The 15,422-nt window shown below is 41.6% G+C and overlaps 1 protein-coding gene across 1 annotated transcript in view; it reads left to right on the top strand.

Moving 5' to 3' along the window:
- The window catches only part of SLC17A6 (solute carrier family 17 member 6), a 78,648-nt gene extending 63,506 nt beyond the window's left edge, over positions 1–15,142 (top strand). Inside the window, exons 9-12 of the mRNA XM_048484028.1 lie at positions 7,629–7,761; positions 9,754–9,864; positions 10,053–10,180; positions 12,416–15,142. Of these exons, the coding sequence (XP_048339985.1) occupies positions 7,629–7,761; positions 9,754–9,864; positions 10,053–10,180; positions 12,416–12,751 (708 nt within the window). The 3' untranslated portion in view covers positions 12,752–15,142. The remainder of the gene's footprint in view (positions 1–7,628; positions 7,762–9,753; positions 9,865–10,052; positions 10,181–12,415) is intronic.
- Positions 15,143–15,422: the final 280 nt, after the last annotated feature.

Here is a 15,422-nt window from a genome sequence, read left to right as displayed (position 1 = left end):
TGAATACTTTCGAGATGTTTTAAGCTGGAAGCACCAATTGTTTCCAAGCATTTCATGATCCAACTATGGAGCAGTGAGTCAAATGTCTTCTTGTAATCGTTCCAGACCATATGCAAATTCATTCTTCGATTCTTGCAGTTCTCCATTATCATTTTGTCTATCAGGAGTTGATCTTTTGTACTCCTGCTCCTTCTTTTGTTCCCTTTTTGCTCCACTGACAGGACTTCCAAGTAGTCCATCTGCTATTATGCCAGTGAGCAGTTTGAGCATCGTGGGTAAACATGTGATTGGCCTGTAGTTTCCAGGTGTTGTTCCTTTGGCTGGATCTTTCTGAATCAAGTATGTCTTCCCAGTTGTTAGCCATTCATTGATTTCACCATTTTGCATGGCTCTCAAGACTGCTTTCTGTGGGGATGGGAAGACTTTGCTCTGTGTGAATTCTTGTACTTGCTGGTAGCCAGGTGTGATATTTAACTGTTCCTGGTGTTGGCCGCATGAAGGCCAAATGCTTTCGGTTCTCATAACTGTGTCTTCGCTTCCAAGGGAGGGGAAAGGAAGTATTGCTTATATTGGAGAAAGCTCTGCTTGTCAGGCAGAGCTTTCTTTTAGCTGTTCCTGATCTGTCTTTCTGCCTGCAATAAAGAGATCTTTGTACTCCTACAAGTGTCTGCATTGTCTGGTCAAGTGGCTCTTGACATTGGCTTCATTGAACTGCTTGGCCACTGTCAGATGCAAACTGGTTAGGTATTTGAGCCAGAAGCCATGTAATTGATCATGTCCTGGTGCTGTCCAGTTTTTCACTTTCTTGCTTCGACTTGTTATCATATCAGTTGTTATTTCCAGCTCTTGCATTTGTTTTTGGCCAACATCTTTCTCAAAATCTTTTATCCACTGCACCTTCCTGTTGTAATCCTTCTCATTTTCCCACAGATCTTTTCAAAACCGAAGTGTCGCATTTTTCTCTGGTTTTTGCTTTTGACATTGATTTTTGTGTTGAGGCTTTGGTAGAAATGCCTTTGGTCTGATCTAAATTGCTGATTTTGTCTGTACTGGATGTTTCTTGCTTCATATCTTTCAATTTTTCTTGCTGTGGCTGTTATTTGTTTGGTGATCTCCAGTGCTTTTTCAATTGCTCTAGTGTCAGTACCTTCTAATTAATTCTTTCATGATCTTGCCATTCTTTAATATTAGTCCTTTCATATTTTTCAGGTTACTGGCATCTGATCTTAGTTTTTTGATCTTCTGTTTCAGTCTAATTTTCCACTTTGTTTTGATGGATAATTTATCTTGGGTTTAGGTATTTCAATGCCCAGTTCTGTTGTGACCACTTGTGCTGTACTGTACATGTGCTGTATGGTTTTTTTGATGGAAGTTGTTTCAATTGTCATCAGTGCAATGTTTACATCCCTCGTTATGGTTGCCAGGTCTTTTTTGGGCATCATTTTCAATGCTGGGAGCCGTTGTCTTTCCTCATTTGATTGTCCACAGTGAATGATCTTTTCCCTTAGTTCTATTTGTCTTTCTGTCAGTCTATCAGTTTTTTCCATGGGGACTTTCTCTGGTAGTTGTACTATTATTTTCTCCCCTGTGCTGGTGTTTTCATCTAGCAGTTCTACTATTATCTCTCCTGCTGTTTCTGGAGTATGTACTGTTCTTTCTTCCGGTGTTACAGTTATTTTCTTTTCGCAATTTTTCCTGGACTTCTTCTAGTTCAATCATCATCATCATCATCATCATCATCATCATCATCATCATCATCATCATCATCTCATATACTGCCCAACCCCCAAAGGGGTCTGTACAGTAAAGCAAAAGGTAAAACAAGAACATATAACAAAATATAGAAATATAGAACAACACATTAAAATCCCTTAAAAACAATAGCAGCATCATAATACCCACCACATTTGTTGACGGTGTCTGAACTCATGCTGGGGAAAAGACTGGCAAAGTGCTGAAGATGGTATAACAGATGGTACCTGGGGCATCAAGAGGGGATGTGCAATCTGCGGCCAGCCTTCCCAAAAGCCTGCTTGAACAACTCAGTTTTACAAGCCCTACGGAACTCACCATGGTCCTGCAGGGCCCTAACAGCTAAAGAAAGAGTGTTCCATCAGGCAGGGATCAGGACTGTAAAAGCCCAGGTAGAGGCTAGCTGCATCATTGAGGTGTGAGGGACTACCAGTAAATTCACCTCTGCAGAGCACAGAGGCCTAACTGGGACATATGGGGTAAGACAGTCTTGAAGGTATGAGGGCCCCAGCCAATGAAGGCCCTTAATGGTCAACACCAACACCTTGAAGATGATCTCAAATTCCACCAGGAGCCAGTGCAGGTGGCACAGCATGGGAGAGATGTGATCTCTAATAGAACCACCTGCAAGAAGACAATCTGCCATATGCTGGACCAGCTTCAGTTTCCGGATCAGCCACAAGGGAAGGCCCACGTAGAGGGAGTTACAATATTTATTTATTTATTTATTTATTTATTTATTTATTTATTCATTCATTCATTCATTCATTCATTCATTCATTCATTCATTCATTCATTCATTTTTATACCACCCTCCCCCGGAGGGCTCAGGGCGGTGTACAACATTAACAAACAGATAAAGCAAGAAGTTTAAAATTTTAAAATGCAGCATACAATTTTCAAATCTAAATAAGTTTAAATATTTAAAATAGATGGCATCCAGTTATTTAAAACTCCTCTTTAAAAAAGGGGGGGGACAGTGGGTCTCAGAATATTTCTTAGGCTGTTTTGGGCACCCATATCAGCGGCTGGTCTCACCAAAGGCCCATATTCTAAGCTGGAGGTGACTATTGCATGGCCAGGTCAGTCTGGGAGAGGTATGGGGCCAGCCACTGGGCCTGGCGAATGTGGACGAAAGCAACCTGGGTAACATAGGCCACCTGGGTCTACATAGAAAGCGATGAGTCCAGGTGGACCCCCAGGTTGCAGGTCGAAGAGGTCCGTACCAAAGGGACCCCTTCCAACACCAGTGGCTGGAAATCTCCAATCCCCTCCCCATGACCCAGCCAAGGGATCTCCGTCTTTGATGGATTAAGTTTTAACCTGCTCTGCTTAAACCAACAAGTGACCATTTCCAGACAATGCTGTAGAGCTGCAGGGGCAGCGGCCGCCCCCTCTCCATCAACAGAATAAGCTAAGTGTCATCAGCATATTGATGACAGATCAGCCCAAAACTCCACACCAACTGAGCAAGGGGTCGCATGTAGATGTTAAACAACAGCGGGGGGGGGGGAGCCACCTGGGGCACACTGTAACTAAGAGGGAACCTCTGGGAGGCCTTGTCCCCATGACACGCTGACTCCAGTCTTGAAGAAACAAGGTAATCCATTGAAGAACAGTGCCCTGCACTCTGGAAATGGCAAGGCAGTGGATCAAAAGGTCATGATCGATCACATCAAGTGCTGCGGTAAGGTCTAATAATACCAGCAGCACCAATCCGCCTCGGTCAAGCTGCATGCAAAATGTATCTTTAACGAGGATGGTCTCCATCCCATCCCCAATGTGGAAACCCAGCGTGGAAGCTGGAAGGGATTGAGTGCCTATGTGCTCTCCAGGAAGTCCTGAAGCTGCTCCAACACCACCCTCTCAGTTACTTTCCCCAGTAACGAAAGAAATGGGGCAGTAATTGGCCAGATCACCAGGATCTAACAATGGTCTTTTTAAAAGTGGGTGAACCACTTCCTCTTTCAACCTACCTGGAAACTCTCCTTGCTCAAGGGAGCAGTTGATGATATTCAACATGTGGGGTCATAACTCCTCCTGGCATGGTCTAATTTGGCAGGGTTGGGACACAGATCCAGGGGACAGGTAGTAGGTCTAACAGCAGCCAGAGTCCTGTCGAAATCGGTTTCAGCGAGCAGGGAAAACTGGTCCAAACGAGGGCCTGAAGACAGCAACGGAGCCTCTAGTTCATTAATTGTAACAAAGGTGGCAGGAAGGTCCTGGTGGAGCGACATGACTTTATCTGCAAAAAAGCTCATAAATGCCTCACAGCCAAGAGCCAATTGGGTATTTTTTGAACCTTCAGTTAACGAGGAGAGCGACTGAATAATACGAAACAATTGTGCTGGGCAAGAGCTAGTGGACACGAGAGAGGATGAAAAATACTCCTTCTTCTCCCTTTTTGTCGCCATCTCATGGGGTTCCATAAATGTCCTATAAGATGTTTGCACAGTCTCATCACGAGACTTCCTCCACACTCACTCTAGACGTCTGAGCTCCCATTTCATTTGGTGTAGCTCCTCAGTATACCAGGGAGTCTGGCGAGAACGGGGCGCAGAGGATGTCGGGGAGCAATCACCTTGATGGTATTGGAGAGCCTGGAATTCCAGTCCTCCACCTGCTCATCAAGGGTGCCAGGGGGTTCAGGATCCTGCAGAGCATTCAGGAATCCAACAGGATCCATAAGTCTCCAAGGGCAGACATAAATTGTTGTTGTTGTTGTTGTTGTTGTTGTTGTTGTTGTTGTTGTTGTTGTTGTTATTTAAACTTATATACCGCCCTCCCCCGAAGGGCTCAGGACTCCCCTGAAATCAGCCCATCGCCTAGACAGGGTTGGCGCGGTAAGTCCACCGGAACCTTCGGGACATAATGGTCGGACCATGGCACTCTATCAATAGAGGATACTGTCATATCAATTCCTGACCCAAAGACCAAATTCAAAGCGTGGCCAGCCTCATGGGTGGGGCCAGAGTTTATCAGGGAGAGGTCTAGTATCACCATGGATGACACTATAGATTCACAATCACTGAACATGAGGCAGTATCAACATGGACATTGAAATCACCCAAGACAGTAAGTCTGGGAAACTGCAACATCTAGTCAGCCACTGCCTCCAGCAGCTGTGGCAGGCTTTTCCCAGGCATGCTAGGTGACTGGTACACCAGGAAGACAGCCAACCTCTCCAAGGACACCCACTCCAGGCCAGCACACTTTATACTGGTGATCCTTGGGACAGGGACAGCCCTGACAGGGATTGAATCCTGAATTAACATTACCACACCGGCCCCACAGTCCTGGGTTCAAGATTGATGGATAGACGTGAAACCTGAGGGCAAGATTTCACCTAAGGCAACCATCTCACCATCACGCACCCAGGTTTTGGTAATACAAGCAAGGTCCATTTGCTGAGTCCCAAGATAATCCCTGAGGATCATGGTCTTGTTATTAATGGACCTGGCATTGATCAGCACCAAGGACGAAGCAGGGGATACTTGAACCCCACAGCCTTCATTCCTCGGGATAGGTCAGAGGTCTGTAGGAGGTCAAGTATCACCACCTCTCACCCACCTTCTCTCATATGGCTTCTGCTTACCATCATATCTACACTGTCCCATCAGTACTGGAATCCCCTGCCCGAATAGTGCCGCCCCCATGCCCCCATGCCCCCACCATCCCCTCCCATCACAGCGACCCAAGACAATCAGAACTTAACAGTTAGTAAAAACAACCCAGCCTAGCCACTAACAATCTATCATACCTAATTCTAAAAGTTAAGCCTAACAACTAAACCTAAACATACAATACTAACCATCTAATCTAACTATCCACTAAACTAAAAGCATCAATAACACAGCAGACCTAACAAACCGTTACACCTACAACTAACCTGCACTACCTCAATCTTCTTTAATCTGCAGGTCAAAACTAAGGAATGGAGAAGAATCAGGTGTAATAACGCAAAGGCCTTGGAACTAATGATCTTTCGGCTCAGCCCACCAATACTCTCACCAGTGGAGGGCTGCAGCCACTGATGACAGATGTTAATGTCAAATTCCTGTGGGGAAGTGTGAATTTTAAAGTTAATAGCCTGAAAGGGAGCACCTGTCAAAAGCTGGACAGGAGCTGCTGCCACCAACTCCTAATGCCCCCTAGTGGTCGCTAAATTAAGAGGGAACATCAGGTCTGAGGATTCTCACCATCCAGGGGTCACTGCTCTCCCACTTGGTGTCACTCACTAGTACAATTCTGTACCCTCAGCAAGGTGCCATCAGAGAGAAGGAACTGGGGAGTTCCTGCCACCAGCTCCCCCCCTGGATCGTGGTCATTGAATTCAGCTCTCGGCACCTCTTGGACTCTTCTCTGGTCCCAGCCTTCTCAACCCTCACACTGCCGGCTGAATGGTTCCGGGAACCTCCAGTTGGAAAACTCCAGGTCGCTGGGAGGCCCGACTAAACAACGGGTGGCCTGAGACCCTTGTCACTAGTCTCAGCCACTCAGTCTAGACTTTGCCCAGAGTTTACCTCAGAAAAGAAAAAAGAAAAAAGCAGGAATGAAAAAATGACAGGACAGAGAGACTGTATTTATGTTCATTTTCTTTTTTGTCTACTTTTCTTTATTTATTTTGAAGTGGTTCCACATTAAACATCATATTCCAACTGCACAAAAATGTACTTCTTGGTGCACAAGCTTTCCTTTTTTGCATAATTTGAGACAAACTGCATAGAAGAAGAAAAATTCTATGATCAGAATATACCTCCACCAGCTATGCTGTCCTTGTTATGTTCCATTGTGTACCAGAAACAGTCCAAACATGGTTATAGATGTCATCCAATTCATGTGGTTATTTTAGGATGCGGCTATCACTAGAAAACCCTAGTTTCCACAGATTTAGGAACTTGTACCATATTTGTTTAGCCAATCACATGCATGGTCTACCACAGGCAAAACTGAGATAGATTCAGTACTTGGTCCAACAAATGTTTAATATCGTTTTAAGTGGAATATTGAATATTCGGATCAGTTTGTGGCAGAACATGTTCACAAGACATACGTTATGCGGTCAAAAAAACAATGTCTTAAACTGCTTTATGCTATAATGCTGCTTCTCTGAACTGATTATCAGGTAGTCAGAATATACCTGAACTAGCTTTGCAAAATTTTTGCTGAAATTATGCATCTAGGCCCTAACAAGTCCATTCTTGTTCTAATCTATCTTTTGATCCATGAAGTTTCAGCATTGCTAATAGTTCGCAATAAGAAATACATGTGATATCAAGTCACTGGTTGATGATTACAGCCCCATCCAAAGGGAGAGGCTGAATCCGCATGTGGAAGCAGCGTGTGGCTGCACCAGTAAATTTGTCCTCCCCCCAAGCACTTGTCCAAGTGGAGGAGTGATTTCACTGGCATGCACCCACCATGACCCCTCCCCCAGCACTAGAAAACCATACTAGATGCCGTACTAGCATCCCAGGGCCCCTGATGGCGGTGGTGGCATAGCAGGAGTGGGCCGGGGGGATGGCCAGTGTTGGCTCCCTCCTGGCCTTTGTAGGTGTTATACGGGTGTCTTGGGCCTCAGACTTATGCTGCCAAAAAGTCAGTTCAGCTCAGTGGGAACTTCTTGGCAGTGAGAGGGTTTTTTTACTGTTCAAACTTCCCCACCCCACTGGGAAGCCTTCATGGGAGTAATGGGGTGGCACCACATCAGCACCATGGCTCACCTCCACCAATTTTGGATGGGGCTTCCCATCTTGGAGATCAAAATTTTCCCATATTGGTTAGCATCATCAAGGTGCCATTTCTTGAACCTGCTCAGATACAAAGGTTTATCTCCTGATTTTCCCCTTACATGAAGTTTCTCATTCTAACCTTAGGTCGGCATGTTATCTGCTTTACCACATTTAGTGATGACTATAATTGTGCCCATAGGTGGGCAAATTGCAGACTTTCTAAGGAGCAAGGAAATTCTTTCAACCACTACTGTCAGAAAGATAATGAACTGTGGAGGTAAGCTTTATTCATACTATTCATACTATATTCACACTTTATTCATACTATAGCCTGAGAGTGAACATTTTAACTTTCCTGGTCATTCCATCAGCAACATAAGAGTCATTCTCCAACAGCTGTATTTGGGTGGACATGTGGAATGGGAGATGGTAGAGCAGAAAATAATTCATTTTGACTGGGTCAATCAAGACTTAAGGAGGATCATAGTGTAATTTAACAGCCGGGAATAATGGTATGTCTGAATCTTGGTTTCCTGAATCTTGGTTTCCTGAATCTTGGTTTCTTATTAGTCAACACCCTTTGCATAAACATTCCACCAAGTGATTTTTCTAGCTTGCACCTAACAGCAGATCTGATCAAACAGATAATAATCTAAACTTGGTAAATAAAACATTAATTTAAAAGGTGCAACTGAATTCTTAATATTTTTTTATTTAGGCACTTTAAACAGATGTTGAATATACTAGGGTATAAAACTCACAGACCAATAATATTTAAATGATGCCCTATACTAACATAAAATGTTTTGGTAAGTTATTGTGATAAACATATAGCCATATCATCAAAAGAATATAGAAAACATGTATATCAGCATGACATGAGGGCTTTGTGGATAGTCTTACTTCACATGATTCTTACTCCTCAAAAATGGGGAATAGGGACTTGTATATATCAGGCCAATACATGGTAGTATTTGAAGAAGCAGAGAGAATCACATACATCTAGAAAAAAGCTAGTTTAGAAGCAGGTGAGATTATGAACTAGGTTGCAGTTAGGCTTATCTAAAGATCTATACTCATAGTTCCAAGAGCAGTGGTGGTGTAGTGATTAACAGCAAGTGCACTCTAACTTGGAGGAACTGGTTTTGATTCCCTGCTCTGCCACTTGACCTGTAAAGGCTCATCTGGGGAATTCAGATTAATTTGTGCACTCCAGCACATGCCAGCTGGGTGACCTTGGGCTAGTCACAGTTCTTCTGAGTGCTCTCAGCCCCACCTACTTCACAGGGTGGGGGGAGGAAGGGAAAGGAGATTGTCAGCCCCTTTGAGTCACCTTACAGGAGAGAAAGGGGGATATAAATCCAACAGGGCAGAATCCTGTGGCACTCCACTGCTCACTTCTCTCCAGGATGAAAATGAGCCATTGATGAGCACTCTTTGTGTTTGGCAGTCAGCCAATTACAAATCCGTCTAACAGTTGCATTGTCTAATCCACATCTTTCCAGCTTACTCGCAAGAATATTGTGGGGCACCTTGTCAAAAGCCTTACTAAAATCAAGGTATGCTACGTCCACAGCATTCCCCTCATCTACCAAGTTTGTCACTCTATCAAAAAAAGAGATAAGATTAGTCTGGTATGACTTGTTTTTGAGAAACCCATGCTGATTTTCAGTGATCACATTATTCCCTTCCAAGTGCTTACAGACTGTCTCCTTAATTATATGCTCTAGAACGTTTCCTGGTATAGATGTCAGACTGACTTTTTTTCCTCTTTTTGAAGATGGGGACAACATTAGCTCTCCTCCAGTCCTCTGGGATTTCTCCTGTTTTCCAGGAGTTCTCCAAGATTATAGCAAGCAGTTTTGAGATTACTTCTGCCACTTCTTTTAATACCCTGGGATGTAGTTTATCAGGGCCTGGAGATTTGAATTCATTTAAAGTATATATAGGTTTTCCTATGTTCCTGCCTTGGATGGGTATACTACCCTAACAGTGTTTGGGCAGCTGTAGTACATTCCCTTTCTAGTAAGTTCTAAGGTAGCACCAGAATGGCTATAGAAACCTTTGTCTCTTACCAGTCCCCGAAATCTTTGCTGAACATTGTTACATGTTAACTGAATCCTGAATTATGTCAGTTGAAAACTGAAACTTCACCTTTGAGTTTGTTAATTAAGTGGATGCTGTGTTAGAAATACCATCTGTCCATCCAGAATTTTTAACAGATTGCATGACTAGCATTTGTTCTTTCTTCTTCTTTTAATTGTTCAAGGTTTTGGAATGGAAGCAACCCTTCTCTTGGTGGTTGGCTATTCTCATAGTAAAGGTGTGGCCATTTCATTCTTAGTGCTAGCTGTGGGTTTCAGTGGCTTTGCCATATCTGGTAAGTGATCATTTTTACTGACCATCACTATTTTATCAAAATTTTAAAATATGAGGTCATGAGTAATCAAACAATGCCCGGGGTTTCTGTGAATATGAAAAGAATATCAATAGTCAGAAACACCACTTTAAATGGGATCAGCGTAGTACATTCTTTGCTGACCAATTAATACTATTTTTATGTTGCAGGATTCAATGTTAATCATTTAGATATTGCTCCAAGATATGCTAGTATCTTAATGGGGATTTCAAATGGAGTTGGGACACTGTCTGGAATGGTGTGTCCTATAATTGTTGGAGCAATGACAAAGAATAAGGTGAGTTTAATTAAAGGTAAAGGTAGTCCTTTGTGCTAGCACAGGTCATTACTGATCCATGGGGTAAGTCATGTCACAATGTTTACTAGGCAGGCTAGTTTGATGGGTGGTTTGCCATTGCCTTCTCCTGTCATCTACACTTTCCCTTCAGCAAGCTGGGTATTCATTTTACCAACCTAAGATGGATGGAAGACTGAGTGAACCTTGAGCCAGCTACTTGAAATCAACTTCCATCAAGATCAGACTCAGGTTGTGAACATAGCTTTATGACTGCAGTACTACAGGAACAACCCCATCCAAGACACCAGAAGCCCAGTCTTGGGCACTACAGCCACACCGGGCTGCTGCTCCCATGGAGGCTTCCCAGTGGTGTGAAAAGGCTGAAAATGCCAAAAAGCCTCCCCACTGGGAAACCTCTGTTGGAATGAATAGACTTATGCCACCATTTTGCAGCATACGCCTGCAGCCCTGAGACCGCAGAAAAGCAGGAATACTGGTGCAGCATGTTATGCTACGTCCCACTGTTGGGGAGAGCCGTGGTAACTGCATGCCAGTGGATTAGCTCCTCTGCTAGAGCAAGTGCCTGTGGGAGGGCAAATCCACTGCCGCAGTGCAGCATCACTCTCACTAGTGGATTCACTCCCCCCCCCCCTTGTATCGGGCTAAAATATTGATTAAAAGTTTGACAATGAATGAAACATCTCTTCTTTAGGTTACTCTGTCATTCTATTACACCAGTAAACAGAGTTGGGATAAGATATATTGTTACTGTATCAAAAAAACCAGTGACAACTTTACCACAAAATAGAAATGTAAATTCATCTTGGGAAAATAATAACATCAATTGGCTATAATGTTTTTAAATGGCTGAAAATCACCAAATATTTTGTCGTATCCTATGCAAGTGTTTCATTATAAAAAGTGTGACTATTGTTAAAAGTAAAATTATAGTAATCCACTGTTTACACTTTTCCCATTACATTTCATTCCCAGAAGTCCTTTCTGACTTTACTATCTCTTTTGGCTATGTCTTTTCTCCCTCATTCAAAAGATTCCAATAGTAGGTATACTAGTTATTGTAATTCTAAGATCATATTTATTTTGCTGAAGCAGAACTGGTGACAGGTTGAATTATAAACACTGACATTTTGTTAGCATACACTGCATCGTTTAAATAATATTTTAGCAAGAGTGAATAAATTCTAGACAACACCTTCAGATTATAATTTCAGGTTAGAATTCTGGGTTTCGATCTTCAGCCTAATCTTGCTCAAACTGATTCCCAATCCATTTTAAGGAAAGGTTTAACAATGTCATTGGTTTCTACCCAAACATTAATGCAACATTGTTATTCTGTGAGAGGAGCATGCATGGCATTGTCGAGGACAAGTACCAGTGATAGCCTAACTCAAGATCAAAAGAGATGCTCTGAAGGTCACAAATCTCTTCCAGTCTTTTAAAAGTAAATTGAGTTTGCACACAGTTATGATTGTGATTGGGGCCTTATGGGATGAGTAAAGATGATTTAACATTCAAATATTCATCAATTTTGCCAACTGAAACTGGAGTTTTTATGCTAATAATAGTGGCTTTTGTAAAAAAAGATACAGCATTTTAGAAGGAACACATTCTTTTCCTCTTTTAAACCACTACCAATAACAAAACCAACTGAGGCATGAAGTGTTAAGTCACTTCCATTCCTCCATAGCTTAATTCTGAATCATAGTTGCAAGAGTACACAATGGATTGACAGAGATCCAAGAACTTTATCACATCTGTTTCAACCTTAATATAGGATGTTATGCAGTCCAAGAGGGCTCAAGTCCACTTTTTTTCATAGCAGAAAGAGCAACTAAATAAAAATAAAAATTCAGAAGTAGAGCATATTCTCAATATGGAGAAAGTCCCAGATTCAGTCATTGGTATCTCTGGTTAAAAGGATCTTGGGATGAGGACTTCTACCAATCCCCTGTGAATCATAATAAACATTTTTTGTCAACTTCAATCAATGTTAGGGCTCAGTACAATGCAGCTAAATTTATTAGTATGTTCACAAATTGTAGGAAGATTCTGCCTGACGTGAAATATAGAAAGCTGATATAACTTCTGTGACAATAAAGCCAACCCATAGGTGCAATGTTGACAAACCATAGTTCTCATAAAGAGTAGTTTTTCATTCAACAGATCTGCCCCCTCTAGACAGCTATTCTGAAATGGCAATCTTCTTTCTCGCAGACACGTGAGGAGTGGCAGTACGTCTTCCTTATTGCTGCTTTGGTCCATTATGGAGGAGTCATATTCTATGGAGTATTTGCATCTGGAGAAAAACAGCCATGGGCAGATCCAGAACAGACGAGTGAAGAAAAATGTGGTTTCATACATGAAGATGAACTTGATGAAGAAACAGGGGACATCACTCAGAATTATGTAAATTATGGTACCACTAAATCTTATGGTGCTATGACCCAGGTCAATGGTGGCTGGCCAAATGGTTGGGAGAAGAGAGAAGAATTTGTACAAGAAGAAGTACAAGACTCATATAGCTATAAGGAAGGAGAAGATTATTCATAACAGACCTATATTGGATATATTTTGTAGTGTTTGTGATTTATTCATTGTGATTGTTTGCACATGCAGAGAGACACACACTCACAAATGTGGTATAGACATGTAAACACATATCAAACAGAAGGTCTTACTGTAAAACTTTAAAAACAATCCATTAAAGTGCAATCTGTATGAGTTTGTGACATCTCATCACCTCCATTTGGATGTATCCATTCTGTAGAGTTTTAAGGGTTTACTGGTCAAAACTACTAGGGGAAATTGGTTCTTTCAGTATATATGAGCTGAAAGCTCATAACAAAGGATTAAAGCACAACTACCAACCATGTTGGGAAATCAACTCTTCAGTTTAGAAAGCCAAAAGTACTTGATTGTTCAGAAATAAATAAATGCACTTACATATTTGTTACACTGTATTGAAAGAGAAAAAATGATTGTGTGAAGTTATCCACATGTTTACTTGGTACAATTTAAGAGACGTATGGTTGTTCTTAGGCAAGAATTTCTCATTCTTGCTATACTAAGGCAGGAAGATTCTGTTTTAGATTATCATGAAGCCCCAATTCAGTCCCTTTTCCAAGAGAGCTGAATCAAGCCTTTGCAGAACAAATGAAGGAACAGCATATGTTTATTGTGATTGTATGCTGCAGGCTACTCTGTGATAAAGATGCAAATTGGTTGTTTAGGCACAAATATTTTATTTCTATTCTTTACAGACTCATATGGTTGTTGTATGTATCATGTTCTTCCTTACATGTACCAACCAGTATAAAGTCGTACTAAATCTGAACTTCCATACAAAATGTTCAAACAAACAAAAACAAACAAAAAAGCCAAGCAAGGCAGCAATGTCTTTGGAATGTTCAATATCTGCAGCAAATGGCTAGCCAGAAATCTTCTGGCCCAAACAAAATCCAAAGAAAATGAAACTGCAGAAAAGTAGCCCTAGAACAAACATGGATGTATTTTTTTTGGCACCTGTTAGGAGGTAAATGCAAGAATCAGGGAAGAAATTAGCTATTTGTTGAATCCTGGGGTAGTTTTTCATATTTTCCGATGCTGTGCCACAATTATATAAAGTCATAGTTTATTGAAGATGCTGTATAATTTAAAAAAATAGTACTATTTTAAAGATTTCTGAATTTAAAAGATGTATTTCTCTTTCAAATAAATAGAATTATAAAGGACACTGAAGATGAGCAACTATCTTCCTGGTGAGCCAAAGGTGGCATCTAATGTGAATTGGACTTAGGAAGAGAGTCATTTCTACTTATACAGAGCTCAAGTGCAATTCAGATCCATCAAGATCAATTGAAAGTTTGCCATTGGCTTCAGGGGGCTGTGGGCTGTAGTTCTCTGATATAGAAATTCTTTACAGGTCCAGCATTTGGGTTGCCAACCCCATTTTAGGAAATTTCTGGAGATTTGAGGGTGATGCCTGGGAAGGGCAGAGTTTGGGATAGGATGGGAGCTCAGAGAGAATTAGATGTAAAATCTAATATGACAATTCCTCTACATGCCCTCTGAAATTGACTTTTTTTTTCAAGGGAGGTGATCTCTCTAGTCTGGAGATCAGTTTGTAATTCCAGGAGAACTCCAGATCCCACCCTGAGGTTGGTAACCTTGAGTGCTTCAATGTGAATCCTGAACTGGTGCATAAACAGGCCTCTCAGTTTGTTTCAAGGGAGAAGACAATTCAGACTGTGCACCCCTTTGCACATGCAGACCTGCCTTCCCTATTGAAGTGAGCAGGGAAGTCTATGGAAGTAGGAATTTTGTATTCACGCCAATGAGCATGGAGCTCTAGATTGAGGCCTTGTGTTTTTTAAGCATTGTTCAACAAGAATTGTAATGTTAGTGTACCAAGCAATAAGTGCAATGCGCGATTAAGTGCATGCTCTTTTAATCTCTTTGTTACTGTCACTATTGAACTTATTCTAGATCCTTGAGACAGTTGGGATAGTAAAAAAATGAAAAATAAAAACAGACCAGACCAGACCAGTCAACAGGGAACTTCAGCATAATACCAGACCACTTAATGCTCTAACAAGTATCCATTTCCCAACTTCTATGAAACAACTATCATTGTATGTTAAGAAGCCATTCTGGGTTTTTTGATCTGCTCCTTGTATTGTGCTAGTATTTTAAGGCCCTGCTATTGCAATATACAACTCGAGGATTGTTTTTATTTTCTTCCTTTTTATTTAAATGAGAATAAAATAAAATGAACCATATGTTGATCTGAAGAAAAATCAATGATATATTTTGCTTTGTGCCTCAAAGTGATGTAAAACGTGATCATAGCCTTTGCTGTGAAAAGATGTGGACTGTGTCACTTTCGTTGCTGCAAAAAAAGTGTTAATAAATGCTCTATTTATCCTTTTCTATATAACAAAAGCCATATTTGTGATTTCTGCTTGTACAGTCTGTAGTTTCAGAGTTGTATTCTTTTTCCAATACTTTGCAGCAGTCTCAAGCAACAATCCAGAGGTTTATTTGTCATCTGTACTCCTTAGCCTCACAGCTACAAGGCACTTAACAGCACAATCTGGGGGTGGGGTGGGGGCTACACTACAGCCAGGAACTGCACAGTGATGGTGCAGTCAAGCCATTTCCTAAGCAGTTAGCTGTCCCACAGCCAACAACCTAATAAGGACACTCCCTCAACCCCCACTGA

This window comes from Sphaerodactylus townsendi, linkage group LG02, assembly GCF_021028975.2.
Source record: "Sphaerodactylus townsendi isolate TG3544 linkage group LG02, MPM_Stown_v2.3, whole genome shotgun sequence".
Lineage (NCBI taxonomy): Eukaryota > Metazoa > Chordata > Lepidosauria > Squamata > Sphaerodactylidae > Sphaerodactylus > Sphaerodactylus townsendi.
Note: the sequence above shows the minus strand (reverse complement) of the source record. Positions and strands in the feature narration are given on the sequence as shown.